Source organism: Muscardinus avellanarius (assembly GCF_963383645.1).
Source record: "Muscardinus avellanarius genome assembly, chromosome: 2".
NCBI classification, from domain to species: Eukaryota; Metazoa; Chordata; class Mammalia; order Rodentia; family Gliridae; genus Muscardinus; species Muscardinus avellanarius.
Window position 1 is genome coordinate 77,363,030 of NC_137787.1, and position 23,847 is coordinate 77,386,876.

Genomic DNA, 23,847 nt, shown 5'->3' on the forward strand with positions numbered 1-23,847 from the left:
AACAAAAGAGTTAATAGGGAAAAATTAAAATACAAAATAGAGTAGATTATATAGTTTGCAGTTGATTAACTTGAACATCATTACATATAGCAAACTAAATACACATGTGTACATATATGTACATATACACATGGATATGTACTATACATATACATAGAACTAGAATATGGTTTTAAGGTTAGCTTCTTGCCCTTTTCAGGATGAATGCACAAAGTCCTTAGCTCGGGGCAATTAGGAGAATACCTTTATTCTCATTACTGCCTGGATCTCCTCATCTCATATTTCCTGTCCTGCATCATCAAACCATACCCTATTTTGGACATGTATCCTCACACTGGCCTCTGCAGGTCTGATTGCTTCCTAGTGTGAATGCCCTTATGCTAATAGAAGTTATTAGTTTTGCCATAGTTAATCAAAGTTCAGGCCTTGGAGTACAGACTTTCTGCCCTGACTGGTTCCAGAAGGGCTCATCAACTCTATTAATTTTCCTCTTTTCGTTTAGGCCTTTAATTGCCATCGCATGCATTTGTGCACCGCAGGAACTGCAGGATATGGAACTGTCCTCTGAAATTTCCTTCAAATGCCTGTGACTGATTACCTTTCATCTCCATTGAGTGCTCTGCTGTTCAGGAGGGAGATGATACACGGATTGTAGGGCTTTAGGTAGTGGGAAAAAGAACCTTTAGGAATCAGAGTACTCTCTGGGAAAAGCAGCCCTTAGGAGGGGGTACTTCCTCATCCTGGCCCAGTTCCCCTATTTCTTTCAGGTTTATTTCCCTCATGACACTCCTTCCCAACCTGTGTAACATAAAACATGGAGGCTCCTTTTAAAGGGGTGTGTGAGTGTGTGTGTGTGTGTGTGTGTGAGAGAGAGAGAGAGAGAGAGAGAGAGAGAGAGAGAGAGAGAGAGAGAAGAGAGATATCTAACTGGATCCTAGTTAGACTAAAATGACTTCAAATGTAAATATTGTCAGTTTATGTACTGAAAGTGAACACAGACAAAAACACTATGGTAGCATTTAGTAATACAGTCATGTTCAGGTGATTTAAAATTGGCTTACAACACATTTTTTTCATTTTCATAAAACTGAGAGTAGGGAATATAAGAATACCCATAGATTCTTGGAGCCTGGAGACATGTCTTTGCCCCCTCTGAACACCAGCTTGATCTCTCTACAGTCTCACTCAAATTCTCCATGGCAAACATCCTCTTTGCAAAGCAGCCAGCTGCCACTAGAGCTGGAGTTTCCTCACTGGGCTGATGGCCAAGCTGTTGAACTACTTCATCCCTTTGTCTGGTATTTTTCTCTATAATTAGCTCCCAGAAATGTGATCTTGCAAAATTTGAGGGGATATAATATTTTCCTTTTCATCTTGTGTGTGTGTGTGTGTGTGTGTGTGTGTGTGTGTGTGTGTGGTGTTGGAATGGAATCCATGGCCTCCTGCATTTTTGGCAAGTGCTCTATCACTGACCACACCCCAGCTCAATGTTTTTATTTTAATTATTAGTCTTTTTATTTGGAAATCTGATGAAATACCCCAAATAGGAGAACTAGAAAACCCTAATGGATAAGTTATGATGATATTATAATGGTAAAGAGGAGAAAGATAGGCGATAGATAGATAGATAGATAGATAGATAGATAGATAGAGCCAGGTGTGGTGGATGCCTGTATCTCAGTATGTGGAAGTCTGAGTACTTGGAAGGATTGCAGATTTGAGTTTAGCCTCAGTAACCTAGTGAGACTCTTGGCAACCTAGTGAGACCCTGTTTCTTCCTTTTCTTTTCTTTTTCTAACATAAATGCATTTTAATTGACAGAATATGGTTTTCCAAAATATGTTTTTGTTGGAAAATATAATTAACTATAGTCTTTACAAAATATCTCAATAAGTCACGGTGTACTTTAAACCCCTCTCCACTAAGACACGTCTCCCCCAGTCTCCTGGAAAAGCTGTTTAACATTCACTAATAAAGACAAAAAAAAAAAAAAAACAAAACACAAAACCCTGTGAAATAGTAACACCCTTGCACACAGCTAGTGATGGTGACAAAAATTAGACTTGGTCTCACTCTTCCCTCTCCACCTGCCCCTCTTGTCTCCTTCATCCTTAGTCTGCTAGCAGAGATTCTGTAAGGGACAGCTCACTCAGATGTCTTTACAGAAAGAATCACTCATTTACATCCTAGCCCTAGATGACGGGAGGGAGTGTGAAAGACCCATGTCTCTGTGTATGCCTTGTGCCCTCCCCAGCCTTGTTGGAGTAACTTGGGGGAAGGCATGGTGTCCTTGGTGTCGTTGTGGTGCCTGTGAGTGGCAGGCCTTAGTTCCCTGGTTCTGTCAGAGGCATACACATGGGACAGTCTGTGGACCCAGGTTTTAATACTGTTTCTGTCACTGATTGTTTTTTTTTCTTTTTTTTTTGGTGGTACTGGGGATGGAGCCCAGGGGCCTTCTACCTCTGGACTACACTCCCAGACCTATTTTATATATATATTTTTTGGAAACAGGGTCTCTTAAGCCAGCAAGGCTGGCTTCGAACCTGCACCATCCTCCTGTCTCCGCCTCCCTACCGCAGGGATTTCAAGCATGCGCCACCATGCCCAGCACTGATGATGTGGTTTTGAGAAATAATTTTTACCTTTGTGGGCTTCAGCAGAAAAAGGTTGGACTAGATCTGTATATCTCTGTCTCTGTGAGAGTGTCACTTTCAGACCAGCACCTACCCAATCCAGCCCTTCCTGCAATGGAACTGAGATTTGGCAAAGAAAAAGAGAAAGAGTAGTCATACTTTAAAATAAAAATGCCCAATATGTAACACAAATATTTTGTTGCCAGCCTATCTTGTTATATTCATTTTTGTTAAAATTTCAAACAAAAACTTGCGTTTTTGAGTAAGACAAACAGACAGACAGAGAGAGAGAGAGAGAGAGAGAGAGAGAGAGAGAGAGAGAGAGAGAGAAAGCTTAGCTGTCTTCCTTAGATAACAATTTTTTTTCTTTTTTTAACTTTTTATTGGTGCATTGTAGTCATACATCTTAATGGATAACAAAATGGTGGATGCATACATGCACACATCTCCCAATTAGACCTTACCCATTTCTCTCCCCCTCCCTCCTTCTCATGTTTGGCTTAATGATTGACTTTGATATGTTTGTTAATGTACATCATGAACAAATATTTTTTTCAAAGAGTATTCACTTAAAGTAGTGCAGAATAGAGTAACATTTGGCTGTTGTATTTATACAGTCAAAAATATGCATAGAGACCTTGTTTCAAAACAAAAACCAAAAAGAACCAGAGGTGTAGATTGGAGGTAGAGCACCCCTGGGTTTAATCCCCAGTACCACAAGAAAAAAGAAGAAGGAGATGGTTTTTATTTTATATAGTCAGAACTCAAAATAAACTGAGGATTCAAACCTTATATTCTGAAAACTTAATATCAGTCCTCTAAATAATAAAGAAGTTACTGTAGAATGGGAGATTCAATTATCCAGAAAATCAACCAAGAAGCATCTAATTTGAAAGTGTTCATAGCCTTCCTTTATTATTAAAATTTATAAATAAAAATCAAGGTAAGCTTATTAAGTTAACTGATTATAACTTTCTTGCATGAGACTGAATGTAGAGTCAACTCTTATTAAGTCAGAAGATGACAGAAAAAGTAGGATGATGACCCAAAGCTGGCAGAATGAAAACCCAAGAAGCCAGCTTGCCTGGCTCCACCTGTCTTTTGGAAGTTGAAACATCTACTAAAACTTGTTTTTAAAAAGGGTAAAACTTGATGGCTCTTCCTAAATTTTGTTAGGGCACAATTTTAAGAAAATGTCAGATGAGGCTGTGGAGGGGGAGGAGAAGAAGCCTGGATGATTAAAGAGGCAGATGTATTTGTTTTTCTGCCAAAGATTTCCCAGTACACAATTTTAGAGGAAGAAACTTAAAAATCAACTCCAGGTGTTAATTTTTGCTTTATTTCCAGGCTAGATCTTGATTATTCGTTGTCATTTGATATAATTAACAGACACCTAAACAGTGTTCTCTACGTGCAAGGCACGCTCTATGTACATCTAATCTTCTTAACAACCCCCAGGGGTGGGTAATAATTGGATCCTTGTTTTGTAAATGAAGAAACTGAGACATATAGATGTTACAAAACTTTCCCAAAGTCACATAACCATTACATGGAGCAGTTAGGATTTGAACTCAGGTATTCTGTCCCCATAGTTTATTATCTAAAACACTGTGCTCTGCTGCCTATCACTGTGATTGCTGTTTGCTGTTAATTTTGTGATTAATTCTGAGAAATCTTAATTTCAAACTCTTTATTTCAGGGCCATTTTCATGGCTTCAGTCCTGTCTTGGTTTCTCAGAACAGTGCAATGGATAGGTAACTGATAATTTTTATTTATTTATTTATTTTTTATTTATTTATTTATTTATTGGTGGTACTGGGGTTCCTGGAAGCCCTTCTACCTCCGGGCTACACTCCCAGACCTATTTTTTATACTTTTTTATTTGGAAACAGGGTCTCCTAAGCCAGCGCGCGCGGCTGGCTTCGAACCTTCGCGATCCTCCTGTCTCTGCCTCCCAAGCGCGGGGATTACAAGCGTGCGCCACCACGCCCGGCTAACTGATAATTTTTAAAGTCTTTAATCACACCTGCCTGCTTACTAGTAGGCTTTTTTTTATATTCTAAAGGTGCACATAGCTCACTATGTCTGTCTCCTTACTCTTCTTAGTATTCTCTCAGGATTGCTCTGAGTTAATGAGCCACTGTGGTAAAGCACTTTACAAGAAATCAGATCATTATAATAAGATTATGTTATGAACAGAAAAAATACCTTCTTCATTGCTTCCTTGATACTATTCTTTTGTTAAGCAGACTGAAGAAAATATTAGTGATTTTGATGTGGTTTTTACCTATCAGCATCATTTTCACAATTAGAATTTTCCACAAGCTTCCATTACCAAATCAATCAACCTGTCTGAATCTACCCCTCCTTCCCTCATTTTGCAGTGTTGAAGTGTCTGTGCTCCTATCTCAGCCAGCCTCTTCATTTGTGCACTGCATTCTTTCTCCTTGCTCCCATACAAGGTCATCCTAATCTCTTTCTCATCTCTCCTTCCTTCTATACCTTTTAATAAATATGCCATTATTCCTTCCATCTAAAAAATACTTTCTTAAAATCCCACACCCTTTCCAGAAGCCCTCATTTCATAGATTAAACAATGTTTCCAACCTCTCCCCTTTCATTCTCTTTTTTTAAAGATTATCTTTTCTTTAATGGACACATAGAAATTGTTACCTATTTCTAGAGTAGCATGTGATGTTTCAATACATGTATAGGCTGTATAATGTTCTAATCATAGTAAACACATTTATCTCTTTGGAAAATGTTTAGCATTTCTTTGCAGTAAAAACATTGAAAATCTTTTAAAAATTTAAAATGCATATAATATATTGGTGTTATCTGTCATTACGGTACCATGCAACCGTGCACCAGAACGTCCTAGCCCTATATAACTCTGTACTTGTTGACCAACCTTCCACTGTCGAGCCTCAGGCAACCTCTGTTCTACAGGATCATCATTTCTAGCTTTTTTCATGAGTGAGGTCATGTATACTTGTGTTTCCCTGACTGTTTTATTTCACTTACTCTTATGACATCTAGTTCTATCTATGTTGTCACACATGACAGGATTCATTTCTTTCTCTGGCTGAACAGTAGTATTCCATTGTGTAAACCTGCCATATTTTCTTTATCTATTCTTAGGTGGTTTCCATTTATCCATTAATGTGAACAATGCTTCCATAAACATGGAACTGCAGATATCTCTCAACATACTGATTCCAGTATTTGGGGGAGCATCCCAGCAGTGAGGTGGTGGGATCAAACGGTAGTTCTTTTGGAGGACCCTTCATAGTATTCTCCATAATGGCTGTCCTGATTTACAGTCCCACTCACAGTGTGCAAGGTTCATTTTTCTCTACATCTTTGCCAGTACTTGTTGCCATTGTCCTTTTGACAATAACCATGTTAACTAGAATAAAGAGATACCCCATGGTGAATTTTACTTGTAACTCCCTAATAATTAGTGCTATAAACATTAGTTTTTCACTCCTCTGCTCTCTTGAGCCAGTTTGTCCTTCTATTCCAGCAATGCTTGCACTTGTCAAGGCCACCATGGACCTTCATATTCCAGAGGCTAATTTCAGTGATAAATTCTTAGTCCTTATCTTACTTGAACCACTATAATAAAATTGATCACTTCCTTATCCTTGGAAAATTTGATATCCTTGGTTTCTAGGAAGCCATTCTTTCAATGTGCTTCTGTTTCAATGGTCTTCTTCTTCTTCTTCTTCTTCTTCTTCTTCTTCTTCTTCTTCTTCTTCTTCTTCTTCTTCTTCTCCTTCTTCTTTTTCTTCTCCTTCTCCTTCTTCTCCTTCCTTCTTCCTTCTTCCTCCTTCTCCTTCTCCTTCTCCTTCTTCTTTTTTTTGGTGGTACTGGGGTTCCTGGAACCCCTTCTGCCTCCGGGCTACACTCCCTGACCTATTTTATATTTTTATTTGGAAACAGGGTCTCTTAAGCCAGTGTGACTGACTACGAACCTGCATGATCCTCCTGTCTCCACCTCCCAAGTGCAGGGATTACAAGGGTGCACCACCATGCCCAGCTCCATCCATATTTACTAAGAAGATACAAGGATGGATCTTCCTCATCATTCATGTAATAAATGGCTTGGGTTCTCAGTCTTCTAAGTGTGTTTACTCTCTAGATAGTTCCAGATAATATGATATAGCTATGTTTCATTTGTATACTGACTAGTACCAATTAATATGTGTGGCCTGCACTTCTGCCTTGAAACCCAACTCACATACTCAACTGTCTCATATCTAGTGTGCCCAACTATAGTTTTGCCTTTCCCTCCAAGCCTATTTCTTCCCTTCCTTTCTTTACTCAATAAATAGGAATCTCTTCTCCCTGTGCTCAACCCAAAAGTCTGGGCATCATCTTTGATTCTTATTTTTCCCTGTCACATGTGTTGGCATGTGCAGAGGGCTCTAGCTTTAAAATGTAATCATGGAGGAGAAACCTCAGTGGAGCCAGGGAGAAGATCTAAGGGAAGGGAAGGAGGAAGATTGAGGTTCATTGATAGGAATATTACCATTGACTGTGTGTATACATGTGAAAATACCAATGTCAATCTGGGTACTCTGTATTGGGAGGAAGGAAAATGGGGAGGCAAGCAGGGGGGCACCAAGTAATGTGTACATGTATGTCACTGTCAACATGATTTATATTATGATGTGAGACTATAATGTGCCAATAAAAGCACAAAATGTAATTAGGCTGGGTGTGGCAGTGCATGCTGTAATCACAGTACTTGGGAGGCTATGGAAGGGGAATCTCAAGTTTGCAGACAGCCTTAGAAACTTAGGAGGTAATCAGAAAAATAAAAAAATTAAATTAGGGCTAGAGTATAGCTTGGAGGTAGAATGCCCCTGGGTTCAATCCGCAGCACCAACATATATGTATACATATACATATACATATACATATACATATACATATACATATACATGTAACATGGCCTAATATAATAGCCTCCTACTCTCCTAATCACTTCTCTGCCTCTGCCTTTCCATTCCTACTCTCCTCCTCAAATCTGTGTTTTACACAGAAGCCAGACTTTCTAAAACTCTCTTCAGATCATGTCACACCTCTGCTGAAAACATATCAGTGGCTTCCCATCTTACTTGAAATAAAATCCCAAGTCCTAACATTGGCATAGAGGCCCTGCATAATCTCCCTCCCTGAGCTATAGGAGTCAATCTTGGATTTCATGTCCTACTACTTTCTGCCCTGACTCTTCTGCTCCAGCCACAGCTGCCTGCTTCCTCCCCATGAGCACACCCACACTTCCTCCCCGTGAGCACTTCCTCCCCATGAGCACACCCACACTTCCTCCCCGTGAGCACTTCCTCCCCATGAGCACTTCCTCCCCATGAGCACACCCACACTTCCTCCCCGTGAGCACTTCCTCCCTGTGAGCACACCCGCACTTTTTCAAAACTTGAACCTTTCCACTGGCTCTCCTCTCTGTCTGGAGCGCTCCTCTACATATGTCTGCATAAGAAACTCTTGTACTCCATTCAGTGTTCCAGGTAGATGTTGTCTTTTGAGAACATCCTTGATGGGCTAACTTAAAGGTGCACTCTCCTTCACTGTCATAATTGATGATCCTACATTATTTTTCCTTAGCATTTATCACTTCCTGACATCCATTTATTTATTGATCCTGTCTTCACTTCTAACACAAGGCCCATTAGGAAAGGGAATTTGTCTCTTTTTTCATTTCTTTATTTCCAATGCCTGGTACAAGGCACTGAAAACAATAGCATGACTGAGTTTAAGGAGTCCGTTGTACTAAGTTATACACAACATTCAGCTTTGATGTTTAGGCATAGAAAAAGATACACCAAACTAGGAAGCACTGACGAGATGGATGACCTTGGGCAAGTTATGTAAGCTCTGTGAGATTTTGCCTCCTTAGTTGTAAAATGAAGTGTTTGGATTAAATGACCACAAAAATCACCTCAGCTCTAAGAATTATGATTGACTGAGTCTGAGGTTTAATTAGTTTTCACTTTTCACTCTCCCTGACACTTCAGGTTTTGAAATACAATATCCTTAATATATATTCTCCCTTCCTAATGAATAGTGAAAAGAAAGAAATTAAACAAGATTACAAGCAAATTCATTTCAGCAAATATCAATGTATGACATGATCATTATGTAACATTTCAATGCCCATCTTGAAAATAGATGTTCCTCCTAAAGAAGACATGACAGTTATTTTTTAATCCACCTGGCATTTCAATTAAGAGGGAGATAAGTAATGTGTTTACCCCCAGAATACTTTTTTGGCTCATCCTGTTATAAGGACATAGAACTGCATCACAGCAGAAAATAGCTTATTGCTAATGTGAGTAGGCAGCTTTGCTGTGGAAAAGGCTCACATGAGTGACTAACATGAACACTGCCTAAAATGAATCAATGTTGTTTATTTATGCATATAGGCATCAACTACTTCCAAACAATTTATAATAAGGCACTAATACTATTGTGCTGAATAGCTTCTCCTTGAGTCGTATCCATCCTTCACGCAGCTCTGTGGCCCAGAGCTGTATCTCCCTTGGCCTCTGGATTCTCGTTGGGTTCAGCCAAAGAGGATCACAGGAGGTCAGGGTGAAGGAGGAGAATGAGGGCGAGAGTTGTTCCCCCAGCTCTTTCTTGGCCCTGAAAGGGCTGTGCTGACCAGCTGTGTCTTCCACCAGAGGTCCGAGCTCCCGTTGGGTGGTCCTTCCTCTTCCCTCCTGAGCCTGCTCTGTTTGTGGTCTACAGGTAATAAAGCAGCTCAGTGCTGCATGGCCCCTTTTGGTTGCCTTACATTCCAAACCTCCTCCTTCAATTATTCCATCATTACATTTTTCTCAGTTTGTCCTAATTTTGATTGTGCCATCTGTTTCTTATTAGAAACCACTAAAATAGAAAATCAGTGAAAGAATGAGAGACAAGACATTAAGGAAATGGGAATATAGTTACATCAGCAAACCAAGAAGGATGTCAAAATTGAACATGGTTAAAGTTAAAGAAAAGCAGTTGACTCTTACTAATGATAGATAACATATCAGCACATCAGGAGCTGGAGGCATGTATTGGAGGGAAAGATGCAACCTACGTAATAGATGGATTTTGAACAGAAGAGTCTAAGTCAAGTCTCATGTGATATTATATTTTCATAAAATTAAATCATGGTTCTAGGAAGGGTTTTTACAGAAAGTGGAAGCAATGCTGCATGCAAGGTGATATAAAGTGAATGTTAGGTAGAGATGTGTATAGTGCTATTGTCATTTGTATGGGGATGGAGCGGGAAAACTTTAAGAAGGAATAATATTCATGTCCCTTTTTATGCACCTTATAAATATTGACTTTCTTGGCCAGATTTTAAAATAATCCCATACTTTTGTAATTATATTATATCCTTTGTAGGTAGTTTAGAAAATACAAACAAGTGTATAAAAATCACCCCAAACCCCAAACCACCACCTAAAGAAATTAACAGTGACCTTATATTCTTTTTTGTGCACATGCAGGTCTATTATTTTAACCTAATTTTCCCCACTTATTAATATATTTTAATGTTTCCCATTTTTCCTACATATACTTTTATTGGTTGCATAGTATTTTATCAGAATAGTACATTTCACTAATCTTATATTTTAAGGTAGTGAGATTGTTTTCAATTTTTCACTCTTTCAAGACTAGGATGAACATATAAATCTTTGTATATGTCTTTGCTTGTTAGTCCTTAAAAAACTTATTTCTTAATTCCTAAGGATTTTGCTTATTTTCATCCTCTTATTTCTTTCACAGATGTAGTGTGACAATTTCAGATGTAGTATGACAATAATAAGCTAATCCACGATAGATTAGCTATGGAAAGTTGAATTATTACCATCTATCCACTATGGATTAGCTTATTTATTAGCCTCGAGATTATTGGCTAAAATTTTCAAGTTTACAGTACTAATGAGTGGCTGAACTAAGAGTCTAAATTGTGGACTGAAAAGAGATTCATTAATTTCATGGGCAGGATGGTGATAAAACTGACTTTCTATTTTGTAAGCCTAATATTTGGCTTCGGTTTTTTGCCTTTGTAGAGAGTTTTTCTACCTCTGCATAATGAATACTCTAAAGAAATTCTATTGCAGCCAAAATTTTATTCAAAAACTTAAGCCAGTCATATGTTGAGGCACACAGAGATTGCTATGCCAGGTAACACTGCCTGAGAGGTCTGGAGGGTGGGAGTAAGTGTCCACCTCCATCACAGACTAGCTTGATTATGGCTTTTTAAATGAGGTTCTGGGGATAGAACCCAGGGGCATTCGACCTCCAAGCTACATCCCCTGCCCTATTTTTTATTCTTTATTTTGAAACAGGGTCTCACTAAGTTGTGGAGGGCCTCACTGAGTAGCTGAGGCTGTCCACGAATTGAGATCCTCCAGTCTCAGTCTCACAAGTACTGGAGTTGCAAGTATGCCTGGCCTTGATTATGGCTTTAATGAGTCACTTAACTAGCAGGAGATCCAGGTCTCCATCCTCTGTTGGTCCTCAATGCCTACACAACCCCACATAACTAAATAAAATGCCTCATTGACTGGAAAGTTGAATTGTTACCATCTATTCAGGTGCTTAGGGATTTAAATGAACTAAGAAAGGAATTTTGTTCAATGCTACATTTTTATACTCTTTTTTTATTGGCAAGTTTATCAAATGTGTCTTATACCTCTGTTCTACAAGATGTATACTAGATATGAATAAGTACTACTGTAAGTGTGTTCTTTACCTTCTTAGGAGTTCCCACAAGTGTGCTGAAAATTATATGGCAAAATATAGGTTATTGTTAAGTGGGTGATGTAAAATCAGGTATCATACTTCAATTGTTGGTGATTTTTATGTAATGCAGATACCATCACTGTTCTTTTTAATAATTATTTTATTAGGGCATTGAAATTATACATCACAGTGAGGTTCAATGTACTTAAAACATACAGGCACACAGGTCTTTGTGTATTTCTCTCCATATTTCACCCCACTCTCTTTTTTTCCCTCTCCACACTAGACAGTGAGATTGGCAGTAAGATCTCATATATTGTCATAGAATTATTTGAACTTTTTCCTGCTTCACTCTTCTTAATAAAATGAATGGATATTTTTTGTGGTACTAGGGATTGAACCCAGGGGCAGTCAACCTCTAAGCTACATTACAAGCCCTATTTTTTATTATTTATTTTGAAACAGGGTCCCACTAAGTTGTGGAGGGCCTCACTAAATAGCTGAGGCTGGCCATGATTCTGCGATTCTCTTGTCTCAGCCTCCCAAGTACTGGGATTACAAGTGCGTGCCCCCATGCCCCACTGGAAAAATGTAAAGTTCAAGAAATGCATATTTTTATTAAGATGTACTATTTATTTATGTTTATATGTAAGAATGGTATTTGTGTGGTGTTGCATATTCATTGTCAAAAGTAGAAAGGAGATGTGTAAGTTGCAAGGAACTAGTTAAGTAAATTAGAACTTAATAAATGGAACAGAAATATACTTTTTCTTAGTAGTTTATGGGGACTAGAACTAGATATTTTAAGTTTCATAGTTCATATTTTTTGTGTATCTGGTTAAGTATTATGACCTCCTGCTGAAAAAGTTATTAGAGCTCAGGAGAGAACAATGTACAGAAGTAATTTACTATCTCAAGAGATAGCTTGAAATTAGAAGCCACCTCTTTTCCTAGTCTAATGCTCTGATTCTTATGTGTAAACAAGAAATTCTTATTTCATGCTGAATTTAATGGTTACATAATGTTAATCTAACTTTTTCAGAGTTAAACTTTGATATACTCTTGTACCATGAACATCATGCTTGCTAGTGGAATTTTAAAATAAGAAACAAATTGTTTTGAAGATTACAAAAGTAAGGTCTGATATAAAAATAATATTAAACCCTCCAGAAAAATTTTGTAACATTATTTTGACACATAAGTCTACAAAATGTGTTTATATTTCTACTGGCTTAACTTTACTAAAATGAAAAAGTAGGACTATAAAAAAGAGCATCTTGCATCTAATACAAATCATAAGCAATTAGAGAAGATGGGAGATAATTAGGCCTTTTTTTGTTTATTTGTATTTTATTTTGAGAGCTTGTTTTGCAGAAGTCAAGAAGTCAGGTTCAAATTCAACTGTTATCACTCATACTACTTTTCTGAACACCTATCACTGCAATATTTTAAGGATTACTCAAAAAGTCTAAGTATCAGTGCATTTAGAATGTGTCTCAATAGATATCCCAAAGGGTTAAACACCCTTCGTCTTTACTAATTTGAGGCTTAATTCTTGATCCATACTACTTGCTCCTATTAATTGATGAGAAGTGAATGGAACTGTCCTTAGGGAAGTGCTTAGTTCAGCTTTTACTATCCTGCAAATAAAAGTGCTGCCCTGCTTCCCATCCACGACTTTGTTATTGTTGAACTAGAGACCAGAAGAAGCTTCCACTCACCTAACAATGATCCATTAAACCTTGTTATGTGTCAGAAATGATACAAGACACTAGGGATACAATGATAAATAATGCAGAACAATATTGGAAATACTATACTAAGAAAACATAAATAGTGCCTTAGAGGGTACTATATACCTAGCTAAGTCTGGAGGAAAAGGAGAGGAAGAGAGGCTTGGCAGACAGTACTAAAATTGAGCCTTAAAGGCTGAACAGTGGGAATTTACCAGGCAATGAGCAAGATAATATTCTAGGCATGTGGTAAATGACCAAACATATTGAGAACAATCCAGGGGGAAAAAATATCTAGGAATTCCCGGCAGGACCAGAAAGGAGTGTAATAAATCATAAGCAAAGTATCACTGGTGGGCCAAGAATAAAGTTGATGTTTTCCCTGGGGGACTCAGGAAGCTTCATGGAGGAGGTGGACAAAAACAGAAAACATGGAAAAGGAGACAGAGTAAGACTGATAGGTGGAGAAGGGAAGTAAAAACATTCTAGTAGAGAGAGCTATGCAAAAAGCAGATAAGCATGAAAGTGCTTGGCTCCCTTCTTTTATTTACAGTCTCATCCTAGAAATCTGTCTAGTCCTGTTGCATCAAATACCACTTTAAGTAGCTCTTTACTTTAGGCCCCCAGCACTGAATTCTCCCTGTGAGACAAGCATTTATACTTCCATATGTTTATTTGGCATCTCTACTAAGATCTGTTATAGGCACATCAAACATTGTATGTTTAGAACTGAGCTCTTGGGTATCTTCCTTTTCCAAACCTGTTATTCTCTTTGTTTATTTGTTTGTTTGGTATTGGGAATTGAACCCAAGGGCATTCTACCTCTGAACTATACCCCCATATCTATTTTATTGATTGATTGATTGATTGATTGATTGATTGCAGTACTGGAGTTGAAACCCAAGGGCATTCTATGTCTGAACTATACCCCCATATCTATTTTATTTATTTATTTATTTATTGCAGTACTGGGGTTGAAACCCAAGGGCATCCTACCTCCGAGTTATAGCCTCAGCCCTATTTTTTTATTCTTTATTTTGAAATATGGTCCCACTGAGTTTAAAAAGGCCTCACTAAGTAGCTGAGGCTGTCCGCGAACCACAATCCTCTTGTCTAAGCCTCCCAAATGCTGGAATTACAAATATGAGCCACCACACCTGGCTTTTTATTTTATTTTGAAATAGAGTCTCACTAGGTTGATGAGAGTCTTACTACTTGTTGAGGCTGTCTTCAAACCTGTGATCCTCCTGTCTTAGCCTCCCAAGTACGGGGATGACAAGCATATACCACCATGCCTGGCTCATCTTAGTTATTAACACAATCATCCAACCAGTTGCTCAAGCAAAAACCTTAGAATCACTATCGATTCCTCTTTCCTCCAATCTCCATATTCATCTAATATCTCAATGAGTACTCTGATTCCACCCACAAGCACATCTCAAATCTGAACATTTTGACCATTTTCAATTCCAAGTGACCATCTTTGCCTTATCCTTCTCCCTGGTCTTTTTATTTCTCCTTAGCTCCTCTATTATCCATCCTCCACTTTAATAGCTAAAGCTATCTTTTTAAGTGTCACTCCTTGCTCTAGACTCTTCACTGACTTTTCCTTGTTTTAGTTACTAAATTCTGGTGTAATCATCTAGTCCCTTAGCAGATCATGCCTCAGGTCCTAAATTGCATGACTTAACACTAGTTGTACTGGTCTCCTCCCAGGTCCCAGCCTGTAAGGTCCTTCCCTCCTCAGGCTGTTGCACACACAACTTTCCCTTTCTGTAGTATTTCTCTTCATCACTCCCTGTGTCTATTTTACTTGTCTTTCAGATTTTCATCCAACTATGAATTGAAGGCATTTTATTTTATTCCACAGTGTTGGGGATTTAATCCAGGGGGCATTATACTGCCAAGCTACACCCCTAGGATTTATTTTTATTCTTTATTTTGAAACAGGGTCTTACTTAGTCTCAGAGGGCCTAAGTAGCTGAGGTTGGCGGAGAACCTGCTATCCTCCTGTCCTACCCTCCCAAGTACTAGGATTACACATGTGGTAGCACATGCTTGAAATTCCTGCTCTTGGGAGGCTGAGACAGGAGGATCTCACAGGTTTGAAGCCAGCCGCAGCTACTTAGTGAAGCTCTCAGGAACTTAGTGAGAACCTGTTTCCAAATAAAATATAAAATAGGTCTGGGAGTATAGCATGGAGGTAGAAAGTCTCTGGGTTCCACCCCCAGTACCACCAAATAAATAAATAACTAAATAAATAAATAAAATTTGCTTTCTAATAATACTACCCAAATTACTCAGAGTTATCACCCTCCTTAGTTCCTTCTTAGGAGTTAACATAATGTACAATATCCTGTTCATTCATTTACTTGTTTATTGCCTGTCCCTCTTTCTATAAAGTTCAAGTTGCTTGAAGTGCAGGCCTTATCTCTCTTTAAGTACCATATCCTACTGCATAGTACTGTATCTGGCTTTGAGCATGTTCTTGATAAATATTTGTTGAATAAATGGATGCCAAAGTCAATAGTTTTTTTAAGACTATAGATAAGGGTTAATAGAATAAAGTATACAGAAATATCAAGTAAAATAAGGACTTTTTTATTTGATCCTCTGGAAGTCACTGGTCAAGGCAATAAATATGGGCTGGAAGGCAGAGGTAAGAATGCCATGGGTGAAGAATAAAATAGAAGATACAAAATTGGAGAATAGCAAGTATTCTACAATGCTTGGCTGTAGAGGAACAATGAAAGAAGTGGTACTGCAGTCTTGGCATTTGAAGTATGTCCTTTTATTTTTTTAAATGGGAGAGATTTGCATTTCATTTTATGTGGGGAGAAGGAAGCAGCAAAGATGAAGAAGATGAAGGTAGAGGAAAGAGAGGGGATGGATGACAGAGTAAGATTGTAGAGAAGATGGAATTAGGAATGGGAACTGCTGCCCAAATAGGGGATTCATCTTGAACAAAGGAAGAGCACTTCTTCCTCTGATAGGCAGGACATCAAGAAAGGTACCTTTAGAGTTTCTGTGTCCTCTGATAAAAACAAGGAAGTGGAAACAGGTACAGAACTTAACATAATGAGTATGTTTTGGAATATCACTGTGAGAAACTGAGAGGCATTGACCAGAAATTCATAAAAAGGGATTCTGATTGTCATTGAAGATTTCATTGAAGCCATAAATTTAGCACCAGTTCCTCCAATTGTATCATCAATCAAATGGTTACTAAATACATGCTATATTCTAGACACTTTTGTTGCTCTCAGAGTACCAAGATAAATAAATCACAATTTCTACAATCTAGTGGGAGAGAGAAAAAGTTTACTAATTAGCAAGGCATTGTGATGAGAGCTGAACTAGAGGAACTGTATTATTCAACCAGAGTGCAGAGGATGGTGGGAAGGGGGTTCAGTTCTGGTCACAGAGACTATTGCTATAATTCAAGATTTCAGAGGTGGGACTGTTCTCAAGATAATAGAATCCTAGTGTAGAAGATGGTTCCCTGGAATAGAAAAGTCATGGAACTGAGAATAACAAGTTGAAGGGATATTCAAGACAGAGGCTGAGGTTACAAAGGAAGGTAGAAGGAGTTGGAGTATCTGAATTCTTGATAAGTATTTGGAATAACTTAGAAGTCCACACATACCAGTGATAAGGACAAGTAAAGGGAGATATATTTACATAGTATAATCATCAAAGTAGAAGGAATTACACATGAGAAAGATATCATAGTGTTCTTAAAATAGTAGTTAATAATGAAGAAAGCTCTCAAATTTCTAGCCCCATAGCACATGGGGCATCAGAATATGAGCATCCTTCACTCAAGAGAAGACAAGGAAGTAATGTTCTGAATAGTGAAGATATACAGAATTTGATAGATGATGACACAGAGACTTCAGAGGATCCAGCAGAAAGGAGTAGATTGAGAGAATTGGAAGGAGGGAGAAAAGAAAGAAAGGAGACAGACAGACAGGCAGGCATACTATAGCAAAGGCTGAGGGTATCAGAGTCAAGAATAGAAATAAATAGTTCTGAGATTCTCAAAAGCCCAACACCCTGGGTTAGTTTGATTATGGTGAAGAGACTGTATGCAGAAGAACCACTTCCTCCAAGGCCAATGCTGGCAGAAAGTGAACATTATTGGTATGTTACAACCTAGAGGAAAATACTCTTTAATACTTCAGTATTTATTATTTTAAAAAATTTAGTTTTGAAGTAGCTTTATTTTACTCCTGATAATGAAAGTCACACTCATCCAAAAAAAGTTAATAGAAGAAAGTATAATGAATAAAGATTGCTTGTGATCCTCAGATAGAGATAATATAACCATTGTTAAAATTTTTGTATTTGGCATTAATGGAATTCCTGGCATTTACCAGTTAGGACTCTGGAATATACCTCACCAGTCAGTGTTTCTTTCTTCCACATTTACTCTTTCTCTCACAGTCTCTGGTGCTGTGACTTTCCAGCTTTCTCTTTGTTTTCCATGAACTAAAACCTTAGGCATCTCTGGAATGGATATCACATTATATCAAGTTCATCATTAAGCATCACATTAGTCATTAAGCCTTGAACCAATGTCACCATTGTGGAGAGTTTCTGTGGCTGTGGACCCAGAGCTTGAGAGGCTTCTTCTGGCTCTCCTAGGAGTCAGAGATCATATTGCTAGAGTAAGTCAGGAATCAATTTAGCTTTTTGTATCCTCCTCTCAGAAGAGGAAATGCCACACTGGGGGTGAGGATCAGGAGGTGATCTTCTGCCAGGGACAAGAGACCCTCTGCTGCTAGTCACTCGCTGGTGTTCACCACTGAGGTACCACTCAGTCTTCCACTAGAAGATCCAGTCTATGGCCCAGACACAACATGGCAGGGCAGAGCAGTAGAATGGGTCTCGGTCAAATAGCCATTAACTTCAATTGCCTCTCCACGCTGGGGAATCCTGTGTAATGGTTTCAGTTCCCTAAAAATAGCACACATAGAATTCTGTTTTTCTCATTCTACCTCCATTTTCAGAGAAGAAAATTAAAATAGGCCCAGGAAAAACAATGCTTTCACCTTTTTGAACTTGATAAGTCTGACCTTTATTTTACCACATAAGTCAAAACAGCTATATACCACAGCCATGCTAATTTGTTCTTTTCCTCCTTCCTCCCACCCATCTCCTGCCACTTCCCCAGAAGCATAAAGCTTTCAGCATCCTGCTGTCCATTAGCATAAATAAACCCATGGCTTTTAAAATAAAAATAGTTTTAATGCTATATTTGTTAAAGACTGCATTACCATAAGAGGATAAAAATATTCTTGAGTAACAGGTAGATCATATACTTTAGAGACAGTAACATGCTTTTATTGTGGTTTCTGAAAGTTGATTATTTTATGCAGAGATTAAAACCTTGGGGCTCAGCACAAGTGACATTTCCACTTCAGAAACTGTTAAACCATGATGTTTCTCAGGACATGTGCCTTCATGTTTTCATTTATTTTTCTGTTGCTAATATATCACACGCAGTTCTAAGAAACAGCATCAGAAAGATGAAATGCCATTTAAATTCATCTTTTCTAGGTGAACCAACCGATAATGTGATAGCTTTTCTCTTATTTTTAATCTGTTGGTAACTTCGTTTTTATTTAATATTATATAATAGATAAAGAAATACTGGGCTCAGAAAGAACAGAAGTGGCAAGAAATGGAAAGGAGAGATCTTCAGCGTCTAGAAGAACTGAAGAAACTAATGGCTGAGCAGTCAGCAAAAGATAGAGAAAGGTAAAAGTTTTAAATTGTGTGATAATCAAGGCGATGAATGGAGTCTCCTGTAATGTAACAGGACAAGCAATGTCAGTGGGAGCATTAATGTGTCCACTTAATACCTGTATTTGCAAATGGCTAAAATGATTTCTGTAATATATTTTAAATGTTCTCATTTTCATACATAAATCTCTTTATCTACATTTTGTTTGTGAGATGGCTTTCTAGTTAAAACTCTCACAGAAAATTTTATAGTACTTGGCTGCCCACTGTGTATATGGAATGATACTGGCTGCTGCTATGACTTCTTGTTTTGATCCAGAGGAGAAAACCATTATTCTAATGAGAAGAGAGACTCATTTACTGTGACCGAGGCTGGGGAAAACAATATACAGTCGTACATTTGTGTGGTATTCATGATATAATTTTTTACCTTATATGTGAAAAATCTCCTAGGATTTTCTAGAATGATACATTTTTATTCCTGGAAGGGATATTTGAGACCTGCTAGCCCACTCTCCTCATTTTATGTATGAGTACACTAAAACTAAATTTTTTCTTCCAAGATTACAATATCAATCAGAAAACAGAAACAAAATAGTAATTTGAACAGGAAAAGCTTAATACAAAGAATTATAGACTCTAAGCCGGGCATGATGGCGCATGCTTGTAATTCCAGCATTTGGAAAGCTGAGCCAGAAGGATCGCGGTTTGTGAACAGCTTCTACTACTTAGTGAGGCCCTTTGCAACTCAGTGGGACCCTGTTTAAAAATAAAAAATAGGGCTGAGAGTGTAACTCAGAGATAGAATGCCCCTGAGTTCAATACCCAGCACCACACATACAAATTAGAATTATAGACTCTAACATAAGATCCCTGTGATTCAAAAAAATTGAACAATACCATAGGGTTGAAGGGGTGTTTCCATACAAAAAACAAGTCTGGGATTTGGGGCACCCTCTACATGATTGGAATTCAGACCTCGTTGTAAAGGCTGTGTCTCTGGCCCACTGCATGGTGGAAGAATTCTTGGATGGGTTAAGGCAGAGGTGGTTCATAGACATGGCCAAGCAGGAAGCACTCCACTTGGTATAGGCAGACCAAAGCTGGAAGCTGAACACTGGGAGACTTGCAACTCTCAATGGAAATCTGATCATGGTGGTACCTTTGACCTCTGATAATTATGGGAAACTGACATGGAAGTGCCATTGGAATTCCAATGGTGAAGGTGCCACTAGGTGTACCCTTCAGATACTACTGGCCACCTTATAGTAGGAATAACTGAAATAACTTCTTCAGTGTCCTTCAAGCACCCTTTTCCTACACAGCTTAATATAGTGCCAGCTCTAAGAGGAGAAATAAGGGGTCCAGCTACGTTTTCACACAGCAGACAATAAAGAGTAAACCTGGAGTGGTGAGACAATGAGTTGATAACTGATATAGTCATCTAGTTTAGCTCCTTAGCCCTTTTCTCACATAATATAAACTGAATATAGATCTTTGTTTTCATATCATCCATCACCATGAGTTTTCTTTAAGTAGTGAGATTCCCTAATGCATTTACTTTTCATTTAATTTTGGTATGAACTTAAAACTGCTCTAAAAAATAAGACCCATTTTTAAAAAATGCTCTTTGGATTTATATATACCTTTGGAAGACATAACTATTTTATACAATGATGTTCACTTCTCTCTAGGAAGTTCCTTTTGTGATCTTTGTGACAGTTCTCTAAAACTCAAGTAACCAAAGTTGCGGAGTGAATCAGTAGATACAGAAAGTTATTCCTAAGGATTTTCTTGGGTGAAATTTACCTTCTTTTTCCAGCAGTTTAGGATTTTAGAATTGAGTCTAATCTTTTACTGAAAGAATAAAAAAATATAGCAAATCCAGGGCTTGGGTTAAAAGGTCATGCAACCAATAAGAAACCAGATAAATAAGTACAAAGAGATACACATGGATACCAGAAGAAAGGCCATGATATGGTTCAGAAATAAGGAAGTAGACAAGAACCCCCAAACAGCTAAATACTAAAGGGTAAGGCAAAGGCAGTGGGCAAAAGGCTGGTTGGACAGTCTAAAACTATCCCTGGCAAAGGAAAGAGAACTGAAGACATTAAATGGGGTGAGAAAACAGATGTGAAGTCCCAGCATTAGGAGACATGCTTCTAATAGAATCATTTCTCATAGCAGGGAGCTTCTTTGATTACAGAGTCATTTCAGTCTTTCACTTCATGTCCCAGTAATTATCAAGATTAGCTGATTCAGAAGTTCAGTTGAAAAGAAGAGAAAGCAAATCAGATTAATTTGCATTACATAACAGGAAAAAATAGCCACAAAATAGCATAGCAAAAAGTAGTAAGGACTAGGAGCCATAAGCCAGGGTTTTATTCTTATCTCTTCTTTGATAGTGTATGACCTTGGGAAAGTCATCACTTAACTTCTTCGAGGCTCTCTTGTCCTCTGTAAAACAAAACTGGATAACATCTAAAGCCCATGTGAATTGATTGGCTTTTAAGGGTCTATGATTTGCATGTTCAATTCCTCTGATGAAATGCTGCAGACTCAGATAATTATGGATCCAATAGTCACAAGTCAATGGGAAATCAATGAGGAAAGCCTTTAAGATATCAGGAAATATACAAGCAACAATTCTCAGAAAAACTGTGATATTTTTGAAAGAATAGTCCTCATTCTGTGAACTAGGAAGATGGAATTCAACATGTTAAAAAGCTCATAGCTTTTGCTTCTGACAAGAACCAAAACTTGTGTTCTTATGTAACCATCCTGACACGAAGAAATTTGGCTGATTGGTTAAAACATTTTTCTTGAAAACTGAAATACAATTCACAAGGTTGTGTTTAATAGTTTCGATGTAGGCACATTTTTTTCATGTTGGAATAAAAAGGCTTGAAATCATTTCTAGATCTGTCTTCAAATTATGCACAGACATCACTTTGAGGGCTTGAAAACTTATGCCATTTTTTCTGCCATTTTTAAATTTTGGATTGAGGTTCTTAAAGAGAATGTTCATAAACTGGTGGTTGAACAATATGGAAATTTCATATTTGTAGGTCCAAAACAGTTGAATGTCAATAATTTCCTGTGGCTTAACATGATAAAAAGATATAGCAATTCATTTTATTTATTAATTATATTTCACTGTCTCAACCTATTACAATATGTCTTTTGCCCTTTTCATTTTATTGGAATTATTTTTTGTCAAAGTCTTCACTGGCCTCCTAATTTCCTAATATTCTATTTTCATTTTCAATATACCATTGATAAAAGGATTTCTTTATTTCTTTCTTTATTTATTTTATTTGTGGTACTGGTGTTCCTGGAAGCCCTTCTACCTCCGGTAGACACTCCCACGGGCTACACTCCCAGAACTTTTTTTTTTTTTAACATTTTTATGTGGAAACAGTCTCTTAAACCGGCGAGGCTGGCTCCGAACCAGCGCCATCCTCCTGTCTCCACCTCCCAAGCACGGGGATTACAAGCGTGCGCCACCACACCGGGAGATGGAAGGTTTTAGAAACAAGTTGTTGGAATTGGAATCCTATCTGTATCCTTTATAGCTCTATGATGTTTTAATAAGTTGCTTAATGCCTCTGTTTTTCAGTTTTCTCACCTGTACAAGGAAGATATAAACAGTATCTGCTTCCCAAGATTGTTGTAACACACTGCCTAGGACATAGTAAATAGTAGTCAAGTATAAGTGATTCCTATTAATTGACTTTTTATAACACAAGGCATTTCTTTTTTTTTTTTTTTTTTGGTGGTACTGGGGTTCCTGGAAGCCCTTCTACTTCCGGGCTACACTCCCAGACCTATTTTTATATTTTTATTTGGAAACAGGGTCTCCTAAGCCAGCGCGTGCGGCTGGCTTCGAACCTGCGCGATCCTCCTGTCTCTGCCTCCCAAGCGCGGGGATTACAAGCGTGCGCCACCACAAGGCATTTCTAACATTGTTCCCAAAATATTTAAGCATTTCAAGTATTTCAAACATGTAATAATAAAGAAATTCTTATAAAAAGTAAAACATTTAAATTAAAGCATGTTGTCCCTTCACCACCAGCCTCAAAAAAACTCTTTTCTGGAGGTCATTGCTATTTAACAAATATGTATACATATTATCTGTATGCATGTACTTACCATCTATATGTTCCTATGTAAAAAAATAAGTTTAAGAACAACTAAATAAACCCTCAATGCATTTAAAAATATAATACTTGTATTACTCAGCATGGTATTCCATAAAAAAACATAGATTGAGTGGATTAAACAATGAAAATTTATTTCTTTCAGTTCTGGGTGTTAGAAATCAAGATCCAGGTGGGGTTCTGATGAGGATTCTGTTTCTGGTCTACAAATGGCAGCCTTTTCAGTGTATCTTCTCACCTGGCAGAGGGAGAGAGACAGGAAGTTCTTTGAAGTCTTTTCATATAAGGGCACTAATCTCTTCATGAGAACCCAACCTTTCCCAAGGACCTTATCTCCAAATGCCATCATATTAAGGATGAAGGTGACAACATGTGGATTTTGGGGGTACACATTCAGTGACTGGGTAAAAAAAGTATTATGTAGATGCAAATTATCTATTTACTATTAACTACTATTTATTGGTTGCTGCTAGCAAATAAGGTCTTTGTGCCAGTTAGAAAAGATGGCAACAGAGTACACAGAACCCCTGCTACAAGTGAACAAATTAGGAAAGGGCTCCTCTTCTGAACCATGGCACACATCTTAGCAAGCAGGGGCAATATTGGACATCATGCCCCATTTATACTCCTGTTCAGTAATCATTTTTAAAAAGCCCAAACTTCAAAAGTATACATGAATGATACATGGCATCTCTGCAAATAAGCATCACTGATTCTTTAAAAAGAATATATATTTTTCTCATATTTTCTAAAAATTAGCTCTGTAGCCATCTGGATTTATTTTCATGAATGATATGAGCTAA

General features: G+C 37.9%; 1 protein-coding gene across 1 annotated transcript in view; it reads left to right on the plus strand.

The window, feature by feature from the left end:
* The window catches only part of CCDC148 (coiled-coil domain containing 148), a gene marked incomplete at its 3' end in the record, with an annotated part of 198,850 nt that overhangs the window by 115,148 nt on the left and 59,855 nt on the right, over positions 1–23,847 (plus strand). The window contains exon 10 of the mRNA XM_080689084.1: positions 18,781–18,899. Within this exon, the coding sequence (XP_080545210.1) occupies positions 18,781–18,899 (119 nt within the window). The remainder of the gene's footprint in view (positions 1–18,780; positions 18,900–23,847) is intronic.